The sequence below is a fragment of the Hypanus sabinus genome, chromosome 1 (assembly GCF_030144855.1).
Source record: "Hypanus sabinus isolate sHypSab1 chromosome 1, sHypSab1.hap1, whole genome shotgun sequence".
Classification (NCBI taxonomy): Eukaryota; Metazoa; Chordata; class Chondrichthyes; order Myliobatiformes; family Dasyatidae; genus Hypanus; species Hypanus sabinus.
The window spans coordinates 207,123,645-207,138,893 of NC_082706.1; the positions used below are offsets into that span (position 1 = coordinate 207,123,645).

At 45.4% G+C, this 15,249-nt stretch overlaps 1 protein-coding gene across 1 annotated transcript in view; it reads left to right on the forward strand.

Annotated features, from left to right (window-relative positions):
* col15a1b (collagen, type XV, alpha 1b) overlaps positions 1–15,249 on the forward strand; it is a 304,760-nt gene that overhangs the window by 150,669 nt on the left and 138,842 nt on the right. Inside the window, exons 6-7 of the mRNA XM_059993844.1 lie at positions 5,801–5,981; positions 8,307–8,407. Of these exons, the coding sequence (XP_059849827.1) occupies positions 5,801–5,981; positions 8,307–8,407 (282 nt within the window). The remainder of the gene's footprint in view (positions 1–5,800; positions 5,982–8,306; positions 8,408–15,249) is intronic.

Sequence of the window (15,249 nt, forward strand, 5' to 3'; positions counted from 1 at the left end):
AATCTGAAAGGATGGATAAGTGATGAAATGCTCCTCCTTTGTTGTTGTGCTCATTACAGTGAAAGATTGCATTGCATCTGCAAGCTTTTATTAATGCATGATATCCTGCAGTGATGTGGTGGAGATACGTCTCCACCAAAGGAGGTGTAAGGTGCTCCTTCCCTCTGCTAGCCTGCAGGTCACCCCTGAGTAAGGTGTAGCACCTGCTTAGCCCCTCCTTCCTCCCTCCCCACACTCCCCGATCAGTATCACGTGAAGCCACGGGAGCAGGTGATGGACGGTCATATGAGAAGCTGGTGCAGATCACAAGTCCTGGTTATGCTACCATTGACACCAGGCAGACAATCTCTGAAGAGGATTGACAATGGCTGGGGTCACCTGTCTTGTTTGCAAAAACACTGCCTGGAAGAGGCAATGGCAAACCACTTCTGTAGAAAAATTTGCCAAGACAATTATGGTCATGGAAAGATCATGATCGTCACGTCATACGACAGGGCACATAATGATGATGTCATAAAACATGGCACATAATGATGATGATGATCCTGCAGGTGCTGGAAATCTTGAGCACAACACACAGAAAATACTGGAAAAACTGGAAAACACTGGAAATACTGCTTCCAGTAGAAGTGGTAGAGGCAGGTTCGATTTTGTCATTAAAAAAAATTGGATAGGTATATGGACAGGAAAGGAATGGAGGGTTATGGGCTGAGTGCGGGCCAGTGGGACTAGGTGAGAGTAAGTGTTTGGCACGGACTAGACGGGCCACAATGGCCTGTTTCCATGCTGTGATTGTTATTTGGTTATAAAACTCATCAGGTCAGGCAGCATCTATGGAGACGAATAAACAGTGAATGTTTTGGACCAGAACACTACATCAGGATTTGTAGCATCTGCAGTATTTGCTCATAGTGAATCTGATACTAATAGTAAGGATGAGCTAATAGTAAGTTAAGGACGAATCAGCTGCCATTAGTTCTGATGACCGAGTGATTCGAGTACACATATTCCTTCATTGGTGCGTTTGGGGAATGAAACCACATAACTGCCCCATCTTCCCCAGAGGATCCTGGTGCAATTCAACACTGCCATCATAGAGAGCTTCCTCACATCAGATAGATAGATAGATAGATAGATAGATAGATACTTTATTCATCCCCAATGGGAAATTCAACATTTTCCAGTGTCCCTTACACTTATTGTAGCAAAACTAATTACATACAGTATTTAACTCAGTATAAATATGATATGCATCTAAAATCACCCTCCCAAAAAGCATTAATAAATAGCTTTTAAAAAGTTCTTAAATAGTTTACTAAAGTGCATTGAGTGGTAACTTAAGCTCAGTCCTAACCCCGGCACTTTAACATGTCTTGCCCCTGGTGGTTGAATTGTAGAGCCGAATGGCGTTGGGGAGTAATGCTCTCTTCATCCTGTCTGAGGAGCATTGCATTGACAGCAACCTGCCGCTGAAGCTGCTTCTCTGTCTCTGGATGGTGCTGTGCAGAGGATTACTGTTTGGCTTGGTGCAGCCTCCTCTCACAATACACAAAAACTTGGCTGCTGTTTTACATCACTGCAGAACTTGTATGTGCTCAGGACAAACCAGTGGGCAGGAAAAAAAACCATTGAGGACACTCCCACCCTGCGAATTGCCCTTACCAAGTGCTCTCTTCTAGAAAGCACTATAGAACTGATAACACAAAAAATCACATATTCTTAAAAATTTCTTCCTCCAGACAGTTAATCTGATCAACACCCCTACCCCCTCTGTCACTGCAGTGCACAGTAAACACTTTTTATAATGTGGCTTACATTGTAAATACATGCTGATATTTATATGTTTGTTCACGTTTCATTCCATATCCGTACATTAACCATTAGATTTTATATGATTGTTCATTTTTATATAATTCATTATTTTTTATAACTGTTGATTGTTGTTTTTATTGCATGTCACCCCCCCAGCAAATTGCTAATACATGGAACTGTACAGATATGGTGAATAAAGTTGATCCTTGATCAAGGATAACTGTACTTCCAGTACAGAACCCTCTGTTGGTGGAGTTGTGGAGGGTTGTTGTGGACTGTAGCGGGACTTTGACGGGATGCGGAGCTGGGCAGAGAAGTAGCAGATGGAGTTCAACCCAGAAAAGTGAATCCCTTTGGAGGGTCAAGTTTGCAGGCAGACTGTGGGGTTAATGGCAGGCTCCTCGGCAGTGTGGAAAATCAGAGGGATCTGTTGATCCATGTCCACAGATCCCCAAAGTTGATAGGGTTATGAAGAAGGCATTTTGTGAGTTGCCCTTCATCGCTCAGGGGATTGAGTTTTCTTATAGGAGAATGGGGTTAGGGGGAAATGGATGAGCAATGATCAAATGGCGGAGCAAACCCAACAGGCTGAATGGGCTAATTCTGCTCCTGTGTCTCTTGTCTTATGGTCCTAAGAACCGTGAGGTAATGCTATAGCTCTATAAAACCCTGGTTAGACCACATGGAGTATTGTGTTCAATTCTCTTCACCTCATTATAGGAAGGATGTGGTCAAAGGTTATGGGGAGAAGGCAGGAGAATGAGGTTGAGAGGCACAATAGATCAGTCATGATGGAATGGTGGAGCAGACTTGATGGGCCAAATGGCCGAATCCTGCTACTATGACTTACGCTTATAACCAGAGATCTTTTCCCAGGGCGGAAATGTCTAATATGAGAGGATGTAATTTTAAGGTGATTGGAGGAAAATATGGGGGTGGGATGTCACAGGCAGATGGTTTTTTTACACACAGAGTGGTGAGTGCATGGAATGCCCTAATGGGGTGGTGGTGGAGGCAGATACATAAAGAGAATCCTGGGTAGGCACATAGAGGCACAAAATCGAGGGTTATGTGGGAGAGAAGAGTAGGTTAAAAAGTTAGAACAACTTTGTGGGCCATAGGGCCTGAACTGTGCTGCAATGTCCTATTCCCTTCTTGAGATTTTCCAATCAGTTACATTCATTAAGTGAGATTTAGTGACCTTACAGGGAACCGTGCCGGCTCTTGCAGTTCAGAGCACAAAGGGGGCTGTGTGGAAAGTGAGGGGTGCGACTACAGTGAGGCTCATTGTGAAGAACTGATCACCCCACCAACATGCCATACCGCTTGGCTGGCCCACTGGTCAGGTGACTGGACGGCGTCTAATTGGGAGCTAACTTAAAACATTTGAAGTTGTTCTGCTCCAGTGTTCTTTCTTCCATTTCAATCTCAACAACAAAAGGCTCGCAACGCTGGAAGCAACTTCGAACTAATTGATACCCAGTCACAAGAAGTATGCTCTGGCGAGGAGGTCCCAGCAGGAATGAGGCCGAAATGCTGACGGGTATTAATATAGAGGAGGGACTGTGCAAAAGTCTTAGGTACATATACTGTATATCGCTAGGGTGTCCAAGACCTTTGTACAATAGTGTAGTAATTTTATGTATTACACTGTACTGCTGCCACAAAAAAAAAACACAAATTTCATAACATATGTGAGTGATGATAAACCTGATTCTGATATGGGTCTCCATTGTGGACTGACAGTGGGAAGGGGGCAGGGAGAGGGGAATCGTGGTTGGGGAAAGGGGAGGGGAGAGGGGAGGGAACAGGAAGCACCAGAGAGACATTCTGTAATGGTGAATAAACCAATTTTTTGGAATCAAATGGCCTTGCCTGGTGTCTCAGGGCTGGGAGTGTCTGCAGTCACACCACCCCCACCCCTGCCACTCCCACTCCCCTCCTGCGATGTTTAACCCTCACCATTCCCAACATCGTTTGCTCCCTCCTGATTTACAAATTTGCTCTCCGCTCCACCTTGACAAATACAGTCCTCTGCAGTCTTAGGTATCCTAAGACTGTGCCCCAGACCTTTGTACAATACCATACCCGCCAGCCTTTTCAATATTGTTTTTAATTCTTAATATCACAGGTAGATAGGCTCATAAAGTGAACTTTTGGCATATTGGCCTTCATAAATCAATGTTAAGCTCAAGTGAGACATTGGTGAGGTCTAATCTAGTGTCCTGTTTTGGACACCTATCTATGGGAAAGGTATCAATTAGAGAAAATTTACAAGGATGTTGCCGGGACTTGACGACCTGTTACAGAGAAAGGTTGAATAGGTTAAGACTTTATTCCCAGATTTGATAGAGGAATACAAATTTCTGAAGGGGTTTAGATAGGGTAAATGCTAGCATGCCTTTTCCACTGAGTTTGGGTGAGCCTAAAGCTAGAGGTCATGGGCGAAGGGTTAAAAGTGAAATGTTGAGTAGGTATGTGAGGGGAACCTTCTTCACTGAGAGGGTGGTGTGAGTGGGGAAATAGCTAGCAAGGTAAGTGATAGATGCTGGTTCCATTCCAGCATTTAAGAGAGATTTGGACAGGTAGACAAATGGGAGGGGCATGTTCCAGGTGCAGATAGATGGGACTGGGCATATTAATGGTTCAGCACAGACCAGATGGGCCAAAGGGCCCACTCTGTGCTGTGCTCTATGACTCGTATATAAGAAGGGGAAAGCGTTGGTTGAGTAGTCACTGAAACAACATACAAAAAGCACCATAAATCCAAACTTAATCTGTGTGTTTACATCCTGCTCAGAAACAAGTGCCTTGCTAGCTTTAATTATTCCTATTTTAATCATGTGATTGCCAGCATCTTATTTATGCCACAGAAGCTTATTTCACTTTTCCACTTTCTTATGCTTCTCTGTTTTATTGTTCACAGTTTTTCCCCTCAGATTCTGTGCCCCTCTCTTTCAAATCCATGCAAGGAAAAACCTCGACAACCCTCTCCCCCCCAACAGACACTCAGTGACCACTTTGTCAGGTATACCCGTACACCTGCTCGTTAATGCAAATATCTAATCAGCCAGTCACGTGACAGCAACTCAGTGTATTACAGCATGCAGACATGGTCAAGAGGTTCAGTTGTTGTTCAGAGCAAATGTCAGAATGGGGCAAAAATGTGATCGTGGACTTTGACTTTGACCGTGGAATGATTATTGGTGCCAGATGGGGTAGTTTGAGTATCTCAGAAACTGCTGATCTTGTGGGATTTTCACAGACGACAGTCTCTAGAGTTTATAGAGAATGGTGCCAAAGTACAAAAAGAACATCCAGTGAGTGGCACTTTTGTGGGTGAAAATGCCTCGTTAATGAGAGAGGTCAGAGGAGAATGGCCAGACTGGTTCAACCTGACAGGAAAGCAACAGTAACTCAAATAACCACACTTTACAGCAGTGGTGGACAGAAGAGCATCTCTGAACACACAACACGTTGAACCTTGAAGTGGGTGGGCTACAGCAGCGGAAGATTGCGAACACACACTCAGCGGCCACTGTATGAGGCACAGAAGGTCCAAACACGGTGGCCATTGAGTGTACGCATAAACTACAGCCCCATCTGAGTCCTCTGTTTATCGGAGCCCGTCTTAATCAAAATTAGAGAAGAAGAGAAAATCTGCAGGTGCAGGAAATCCCAGCAACACACACAAAATGCTGGAGGAGCTCAGCAGGTCAGGCAGCGTCTACGGGAAAGAGTAGAGTTGACGTTTTGGGCCGAGACACTTCAGCAGGTCCTGTTTCCATTCAGTTTTGAGCCCCCACCATGTGCATTCTTTGTAAGGGTCGACAAAGGTGAACCCGGGTCAACGCACTCAAAATGTATCTTCCTTCTATTTTAATCGCATGATTACTAGCAGCTGCCTTCATTTTCTCCTGGTTAGTAGCTCTTACGTTTGTTCTGCTTGTTCTGAAAGTGGTGTCTTCCACCATGCGTTGCGTTTCAGATAGTTCATATAAATCTCATCAGTGAACCAGTGGTGGAGGCCCCCACCAACGTTGCTGTCGCCGTGGAGAGGGAGACTTCCTCCGGACTACCTGACGCCAGTTTCCAGGAGATAACCTCATCCAGCGTTTCCGGGGAGAGGCCCCCGGAGGAAGGGGAAGACTTTGAAATACCAGAGCAAGGTACCTTTATACTCTTGGCTTTATCCAGAGTCAGGTTAATCTTACCTGCGTGTCTCATGAAATTTGTTGTCTTTGTGGCAGCAATACAAGGCAATACATAATAATAGGAAAAAAATGTGAATCATTGTATATATACATTAAATAATTAAATAGTCGTCCTCTACTCTGAGGCCATGCTCTCTTGTCCTATACTCCCCCACCATAAAAACCACCCTCTGCACGTTGAGGCCTTTCAACATTCGAAAGATTTTGATGAGGCCACTCCTCATCCCTGTGAACTGCAGCAAATACGAGCCCAGAGCGATCAAACACTTCCCCCTTCAATCCTGGAATCATTTTTGTGAACCTCTTTTGAACCCTCTCCAGTTTCAGCACCTCCTTTCTAAGATAAGGAGCCCAAAACTGCTCACAATACTCTGCGAGGCCTCACCAGTGATTTATAAAGTCTCAACATTACATCCTTGATTTTATATTCTAGTCCATATTATATTAGTATATTATGGCAAAGTCCCGTCACTGGTGAGCTGAAAGGCTTGGAGTTCACGGACCCATAATCAGCCAGTCCTGGGATTGATGCCAAAGATTAAAGTCCAACAGTCAATCAGAAATCCAGAACTTAAAGCCCAGGTCTGCAGTCCACTGGAGGAGTCAGAGGCCTGATGCCTCTGAGAGAGTACTGAAGGCCCGGAGGTCTTTCCTGGGTTTGTGGGACTGTCTATGTGGGTGTGGGGTGGGGGGATGGGGCTTGTTTTGTTGCTTCTTGTTGTTTTGCGTTGTCCTGCCGGACATTGTGGACACGCTATGCTGGCGCCGGAATGTGCAGTGACACTTGTGGGCTGCCCCCGGCGCATCCTGAGGTTGCGCTGGTTGTTGACGCGGACGATACACTTCACTGCACGTTTCGATGCACCCAGGCAAATCTCAACCTGCATCTGAATTGCTGAAATGGATGCTTCCTGAAATACTGTTTGGGAAACTCACCATAAGAGACCATTTGTCCATCAAGTCGGCTCTGCCATGGTTACAAAGACGCAGGTTTACAGGTTTGGTAAGAGAGACAGGAAGCACTGATTACAAAGGAGCATATGAACCATTTATTTATAAATGAACAGAGAATCACTAACATGAGGAAGTCTGCAGATGCTGGAAATTCAAACAACACACACAAAATGCAGGTGAAACACATCAGGCCAGGCAGCATCTATAGGGAGAAGCACTGTCGACGTTTCGGGCCGAGACCCTTCGTCAGGACTAACCGAAAGGAAAGATAGCAAGAGATTTGAAAGTAGTGGGGGGAGGGGGAAATGCGAAATGATAGGAGAAGACCGGAGGGGGTGGGGTGAAGCTAAGAGCTGGAAAGGTGATTGGCAAAAGTGATACAGAGCTGGAGGAGGGAAAGGATCATGGGACGGGAGGCCTCAGGAGAAGGAAAGGGGAGGGGAGTACCAGAGGGAGATGGAGAACAGGCAGAGTGATGGGCAGAGAGAGAGAAAAAAACTAAATGAATCAGGGATGGGGTAAGAAGGGGAGGGGCATTAACGGAAGTTAGAGAAGTCAATATTCGTGCCATCAGGTTGGAGGCTACCCAGCCGGTATATAAGGTGTTGTTCTTCCAACCTGAGTGTGGATTCATCTTGACAGTAGAGGAGAGAAACACTAAACCAGGAATTTAGTTAAACAATGCTTTACAGTACCAGCGACCCAGGTTCAATTCCCACCGCTGCCTGTAAGGAGTTTGTACGTTCTCTCCATGACCGCATGGTTTTCCTCCAGGTGATCTAATTTTCTCCCACAGTCCAAAGATGCACCGGTTAGTAGGCGAATTGGTCATTGTAAATTGACATGTTATTAGGCTTTGGTTAGATCAGAGGTTGCTGGGCAGCGCAACTCGAAGGGCCAGAAGACCCCGTTCCGCATTGTATTGCAATAAATAAATCGATCAGTAGCTGTGCCTACATCGTTGACAGTCTGTCTTCAGGCTCCTGTGCCTCAAAGTTCAAAGTAAATTTAATGTCAATATACGTACATGTCACCACATACAACCCAGAGATTCATTTTCTTACTGGCATTCACATGAAAATAAAGAAATCTGATAGAATTTATGAAAAACTAGGAATAACAAAGACTGACGGCCAATGTGCAAAAGAAGACAAATCATACAAACAGTAAGAATAGTAAATAAATAATAGAGTCTTTGAGAGTGACTGCACTCCATTGATTTCTGGTCAACACAAACTCTGATCTACGGAAATATACATCAAAGGGAATGAATGGCCTCCCCGTTCCACAACGGTCACATTTTAATGCTAATTTTCTTGTGTCTAGCTCCCAGCCTCAGTGCTGTGAAGGATGACCGGACTGTGTCGGAACTCAAGGGAGAAGATGGATCTGGAAGCGGAAATCTTCACAGTGACAGAGACACCCAGGTACCTACTAGACTGGAAATGGCATTAAACGTTCTCAGATCCTGCTCTCTCCCCTTCTCCTGCCCTCCCTCTTCTCAGCCCATTGCTCTAGGTCCCCATTCATCCTCCCCAATGCCCCACTGCCCCCCGAGCCTCCCTCAGTGCCCAGACCACCAGACTAAAAAAACTCTCCCCAAGCAGTGAAGCTGATCATCACCTCCACCTACTAACCCACCCGTCCACACCCCAACAGACACTCGTTCATCATTTCCTGTCTGTCACCCTACATACAGACACTCCTGTGCCTAGCGTCCCTTTAAGGACATACAACCAATCTATGGATATAGGCTGTCTTATGTATTTATATAATGCGTGTTTTATATTATTGTGTTCTTTATCTTACTGTGTTTTTCGTGCTGCACTGGATCCGGGGTAACACTGATTTCGTTCTCCTTTACACTTCCATTCTGGAAATGACATTAAATAATGTTGAATCTTGAAGGGAAGTTTCTAACCTGGCCTGTCGGAGAACATTACGGATCGGAGAGCTTCTTCCCTAATTAATTTGAATGCAGATTGTTTTTAGCATCCTTTTGGGAGCTGGATAGTTATAAATGAATTAGAACTATTGCCCTGTATCTATATAGAACTTAGAATATTACAGCACTATACAGGCCCTTCATCCACTATGGTGTGCTGACCCTTTAACCTGTTCTAAAATCTATCTAACTCTTCCTTCCTACACAACCTCCATTTTTCTATCAGCCATGTGCCTACCTACTTACTTACTAACTTACTGCTGGTTACAAGACTGGTGTTTAGGGCACCAATGAAGGTCCTCCATCGTGTCAGTAGCTTCCTCTCCATTTTCACTCCTGTCAGTCATGCAAGTCCCGGGTGGAGACTCAGGAATACCGTCACACTCAGGTGTAGAGGGATTCTTCACTGCTGTTTCTGTAGCGATTTTGTTTTACCTGTCGGGATTGTTAGCCCTGAGCTCTTTATGCTCCTCGTTTATCTGCCTGAACCACCACCTCCCGTTTATTTCATGCACTTGCCCCTCTCTGTATAAAAAACGGTGTCTGACATTCCCCCCCATCACATTAAAAGTTTATCTTCTCCCAGGCCAATGCCACCCTGGGACCCTGAATCCACAGCACCGGAAGACACGCAGATGCTTACAAGATGCACACTGCGACTTAAAGCCAAAGTACCCATCTGGTGTAACAGGCACATTTACAGCAGGTCAACATGGTTAATCCACACCATGGCTCAAGTGAATCGGTTCAATGGTCAAAGTAAATGTATTGTCAAAGTGCGTACAGCGTATATAACCATACACAACCCTGAGATTCATTCTTATGTGGGAGGGCTGTACACTGTAAATCCAAGAAACATGGCAGAATCGGTGAGAGACCACACCCGATCGGATTGACAAGCAACCACTCTGCAAACTGTGCAAATACAAAAAGAAAGAAAGAATAATAAAATTAATAAGCAATAAATATTGAGTACATGAGATGAAGAGTCCATAGGTTGTGGGAACAGTTCAGTGATGGGGCGAGTGAAGTTATCCCCTCTGGTTCAAGAGTCTGAAGATTGAGGGGGTAATAACTGTTCCTGAACCTGGTGGTGTTGGTCCTGAGGCTCCTGTACCTTCTTCCTGACGGCAGCAGTGAGAAGAGAGCATGGCCTGAGCGGTGGGGGTCCCTGACGATGGATGCTGCTTTCCCGTGACAATGCTTCGTGTAGATGTGCTCTTTGGTGGGGAGGGCTTTACCGTGATGGACTGGGCCGTATCCACTACTTTTTAAAGATTTTCCATTCAAAGGCACTGGCGTTTCCATACCAGGCCATGATACAACCAGTCAATATACTCTCCACCACACGTCTATAGAAGATCATCAAAGTTTTAGATATCATGCCGAATCTTCGTAAAATTCTCAGGAAGTGGAGGGGCTGTCGTGCTTTCAGAGGCAGGATTATTATCACTGAGAATGTGTCATGAAATGTGAGAATGTGTCAACAGTCATGAAATGTGTTGGCTTTCAGTGCGAGTCAAAAGAAAAGTAACAATGAACAATGGAAATAAATACAGCATTCGAGCATCATGGCAGATGCAATTTAATGTGGACAAATGTGAGGTTACCCACTTTGGCTGCAAGAACAGGAAAACAGATTATTATCTGAATGGTGGCCGATTAGGAAAAGGGGAGGTGCAACGAGACCTGGGTGTCATTGTACACCAGTCATTCAAGGTGGGCATGCAGGTACAGCAGGCAGTGAAAAAGGCAAATGGTTAGTTGGCATTCATAGCAAAAGGATTTGAGTACAGGAGCAGGGAGGTTCTACTGCAGTTGTACAAGGCCTTGGTGAGACCGCACCTAGAGGATTGTGTGCGGTTTTGGTCCCCTAATCTGAGGAAAGACATTCTTGCCATAGAGGGAGTACAGAGAAGGTTCACCAGATTGATTCCTGGGATGGCAGAACTTTCATATGAAGAAAGACTGGATCGACTAGGCTTATACTCGCTGGAATTTAGAAGATTGAGGGGGGATCTTATTGAAACAAATAAAATTCTAAAGGGATTGGACAGGCTAGATGCAGAAAGATTGTTTCTGATGTTGGGGAAGTCCAGAATGAGGGGTCATAGTTTAAGGATAAAGGGGAAGTCTTTTAGGACCGAGATGAGGAAAAACTTCTTCACACAGAGAGTGGTGAATCTGTGGAATTCTCTGCCACAGGAAACAGTTGAAGCCGGTTCATTGGCTATATTTAAGAGGAAGTTAGATATGGCCCTTGTGGCTAAAGGGATCGGGGGTATGGAGAGAAAGCAGGTACAGGGTTCTGAGTTGGATGATCAGCCATGATCATACTGAATGGCGGTGCAGGCTTGAAGGACCGAATGGCCTACTCCTGCAGCTATTTTCTATGTTTCTATGCTTTTTTTAGAGGAATTAGTGAGGTAGTGTTCCAGAGCTCTGGGGCTATTCAGAAATCTGATGGCAGAGGGGAAGAGTGTGTGAATCATTGAGTGTGTAGCTCCTTTCTGATGGTAGCAATGAGGGCATGTCCTGGGCGATGGGGGTCTTCAGTGACAGGTACATCTAATCCAACAAGAAGTGTGAAGGGGTGCAAACTTTGTGTGGTGATTGAAGGAAGATTTTCTTTTGAAAAACTGAAAATATTGAAAATCTGAAACAAAGGCAGATACGGTGAGGCAGGTTCTGTGGGTAGAGAGGCAGTTAACATTTTCGGAGAAAGACCCTTGTTCAGGAAAGGGCTTTGTTGTAGTTCATCTCCCTCTAGTGGAAGACAGCCGAACTGACGTCCACCCTACTGTTCAACGTCCAACCTGGAAGAGAGTTTTAGAAAGAGTGAATATAGATTAAAAGACTAAGCCAAACAGGGCACAAAGTTCAGGAAAACTCCTCTTTCAGCACCGAAAAGCTGTACATCTCGTGATATACAAATGTGCATAGCATTTATTTCAACACACACAGAATGCTGGAGGAAATCAGCAGGTCAGGCAGCATCTAGGAAAATGAATAAACAGTTAACTTTTTGGGCTGAGACCCTTCTTCAGGAATGAGAAGGAACGGGGAAGACACCAGAATAAAAAGGAAGCTAGCTAGAAGGTAACGGGTGAAGCCAGCAAGTGGAAACCTCCAAGAGGACCACAACCATATCGCTGGGTTTAGAGGCGTGCGTGCCTCAGTGACCCAGAGAGCTATGCTGGCTGGAGTCGGGGCTTTATGCTTTGGACCAACATTTATTTCATTTTTTTTAACATAACTTAGAATATCTTCTTACGTCTTGCTCAGTTTTCTATTGTACATTACCGATCCATCTCCTGTTCCAAGGGATAAGTAGCCAGTTATGGGACACATTTAACCACTGCTGTCCCTGCGTTAACATCCGCAGCCCGACCAGATTCCCAATCAGTGGCCTTGCTGGGGTTTATAGGGAGCCATGGTAGAGTAGTGGTTAGCACAATCACAGATTGGGGTGTTCCGGAGGACAGCGCTGTCCCGCAAAGACTCCAGGAGCTGGGAGGCGATTAGTGGAGGAGACAAGGGGCTGAAGGAAAAGGAATCTGATAGGAAAGGAGAATGGATCAAGTTCCTGGATCCCAGATGTCCTGACTTCCTGAATGAAACTTTGATTATTTCTATATCATCTTTCAATAAATGTTGCTCCTAGGTGTACTGAGGACTGAAGTCGCTCATAAAATGCAGCCATTAATCCAGGAAACAGCCCACGTCACGGATCACCTTGGAAACGTCAGCCACTAACACCGAAAACATCACAACTTTTTCAACAACAGCTTTCTATTCTTGGTGAATCATTACAGTTAATTTCCCCTTATTTTAGTATTTTGCTTATGAATGGAGTGTCCATGAATACCCTTATTCCCAATGAACACAGATCTTCATAATATACAAACACACTTTAACTTTTCACCTCCTACAGGCCCGGTCCTTATTAATTTTATTTACCATAATACATCACGGTAACAGGCCATTCTGGCCCAGTGACCCCGCGTCATCTTAGCAGCAGTTAGTGTGATGCTATTACGGTTGGAAGTGTTCCGGGTTCTGGAGCTCAGAGTTCAATTCCGGCATCGTTCAGTAACGAGTCTCTGGACATCCTCCCCGTGGCATGTGAGGGTTTTCTCCAGCTCCTTCAGTTTCCTCCCAGAGTCCAAAGACTACTGGGTAGTTTAATTGGCAGGACAGCAGCTCCTGGAAAGGCACAATCGGGAAGGAAGTTGTCAACTCCAGTGGAGTGCTCTTACTCTCCAAGTGTGTCAAGCGTGACCTGACTATCAACAACACCCTGTTCCACCAGAGCAATAAGGTGAAAACTCTGTGGACGCATCCCCTTTCAAAGACCTGGCATCTTGTAGATTATATCATTGTTCGGAGCAAGGATCGCAGAGATGCAAAGAGTACAAGAGCCGTGATCAGTGCTGATGATGGCTTATTCACTCACCTTCAAAATCACACGGAGGTGTCGAGTGCGAAAGAAGTTGAGCCATCCCAGATTCAACATAGAGAGCCTAAAAGACACAGTGAAGGAGCAACATCTCCAGGCTGGCCTTTCTGAAAGACTCCCAAAGCCATATCCGGAGGACACTGAGGACCACCATCCTTGATACTTGTAAAAAGATCATTGGATACAAGACAGGAAAAACACAAAATGCCGGCAGGACTCAGCAGGCCAGACAGCATCTATGGGAGGAGGTAGTGACGACGTTTCAGACCGAAACCCTTCATCAACACTACCATAATACCATACCATGGAATGATGGAATCCCAACATAAACCCTCAAGGGAAATGCTACAGAACTTAGAAATCTTATTTCATTATCTGCTTGTCAAGATCTGGGACCAGGAGAAGATTCCAGCTGAAGAGAGACTGGGAAAGGCCCAACCAACCACCTCAAAGCCCTACACCTGCCAACACTGCAGTCGGACTGATGGATCACAGATCGGCCTCTTCAGTCATCTCAACACCCTCAAGTGACCAGATCAACCACCAGGGGAAGAATCATACAAGTGATCGCTGATAAACAGATAAATGAGAGAGGTCAGAGGAGAATGGCCAGACTGGTTCAAGCTGACAGGAAGGTGACAATGACTCAAGTAACCACACATTATAACAGTGGTGTACGAAAGAGCGTCTCAGAGTCCAAGTCAAGTCAAGTCACTTTTAATTGTCATTTTGACCATAACTGCTGGTACAGTACACAGTAAAAACGAGACAATGTTTTTCAGGACCATGGTGCTACATGACACAGTACAAAAACTACACAGAACTACGTGAAAACAACACAGAAAAAACTTACACTAGACTACAGACCTACCCAGGACTGCATAAGGTGCACAAGACAGTGCAGGCATTACAATAAATAATGAACAGGACAATAGGCACAGTAAAGGGCAGTAAGTTGGTATCAGTCCAGGCTCTGGGTATTGAAGAGTCTGATAGCTTGGGGGAAGAAACGGTTACATAGTCTGGTCGTGAGAGCCCAAATGCTCCAGTGCCTTTTCCCAGATGGCAGGAGGGAGAAGAGTTTGGATGAGGGGTGCGTGGGGTCCTTCATACTGCTGTTTGCTTTGCGGATGCAGCGTGTAGAGTAAATGTCCGTGATGGCGGGAAGAGAGACCCCGATGATCTTCTCAGCTGACCTCACTATCCGCTGCAGGGTCTTGTGATCTGAGATGGTGCCATTTCCGAACCAGGCAGTGATGTAGCTGTTCAGGATGCTCTCAATACAACCCCTGTAGAATGTGATGAGGATGTGGGGGGGGGGGGGTTGATGGACATTCCTCAGCCTTCGCAGAGGCTGAGTTGGTACTTGAGGACCTGATTTATAGAGAGAGGTTGAATAGATTCAGACTTTATTCCCCAGAGCATGAGAGAATGAGGGGAGACATTAAAGAGGTATACAACATTATGGGGGGTACAGATGGGGTGAATGTAAGCAGACTTTTGGCCCTCAGGTTGAGTGAGACTAGACTAGAGGCTCTGGGTGTAAGGTGAAATATTTTAGGGGAATCTCGGGCTGAACTTCACTCGGAGGGTGATGAGATGTGGAACGAGCCGTCAGTGCAAGTGGTGGGTGCAGGCTCAATTTCAACATTTGAGGGGAGTTTGGGTAAGTACATGGAGGGAAGGGGAGCAGAGGGCTATGGTCTAGGTGCAGGTCAGTAGAACTAGGCAGATGATCTGACAGGCAGCGACTAGATGGGCCAAAAGGCATGTTCCTTTGCTGAAGTGCCCCATGACTCTGCATCAGGAGTGGCCAACCTTTTACATTCCATGCGTCAATTCTTCATGCACGAGTTCAGATGCGC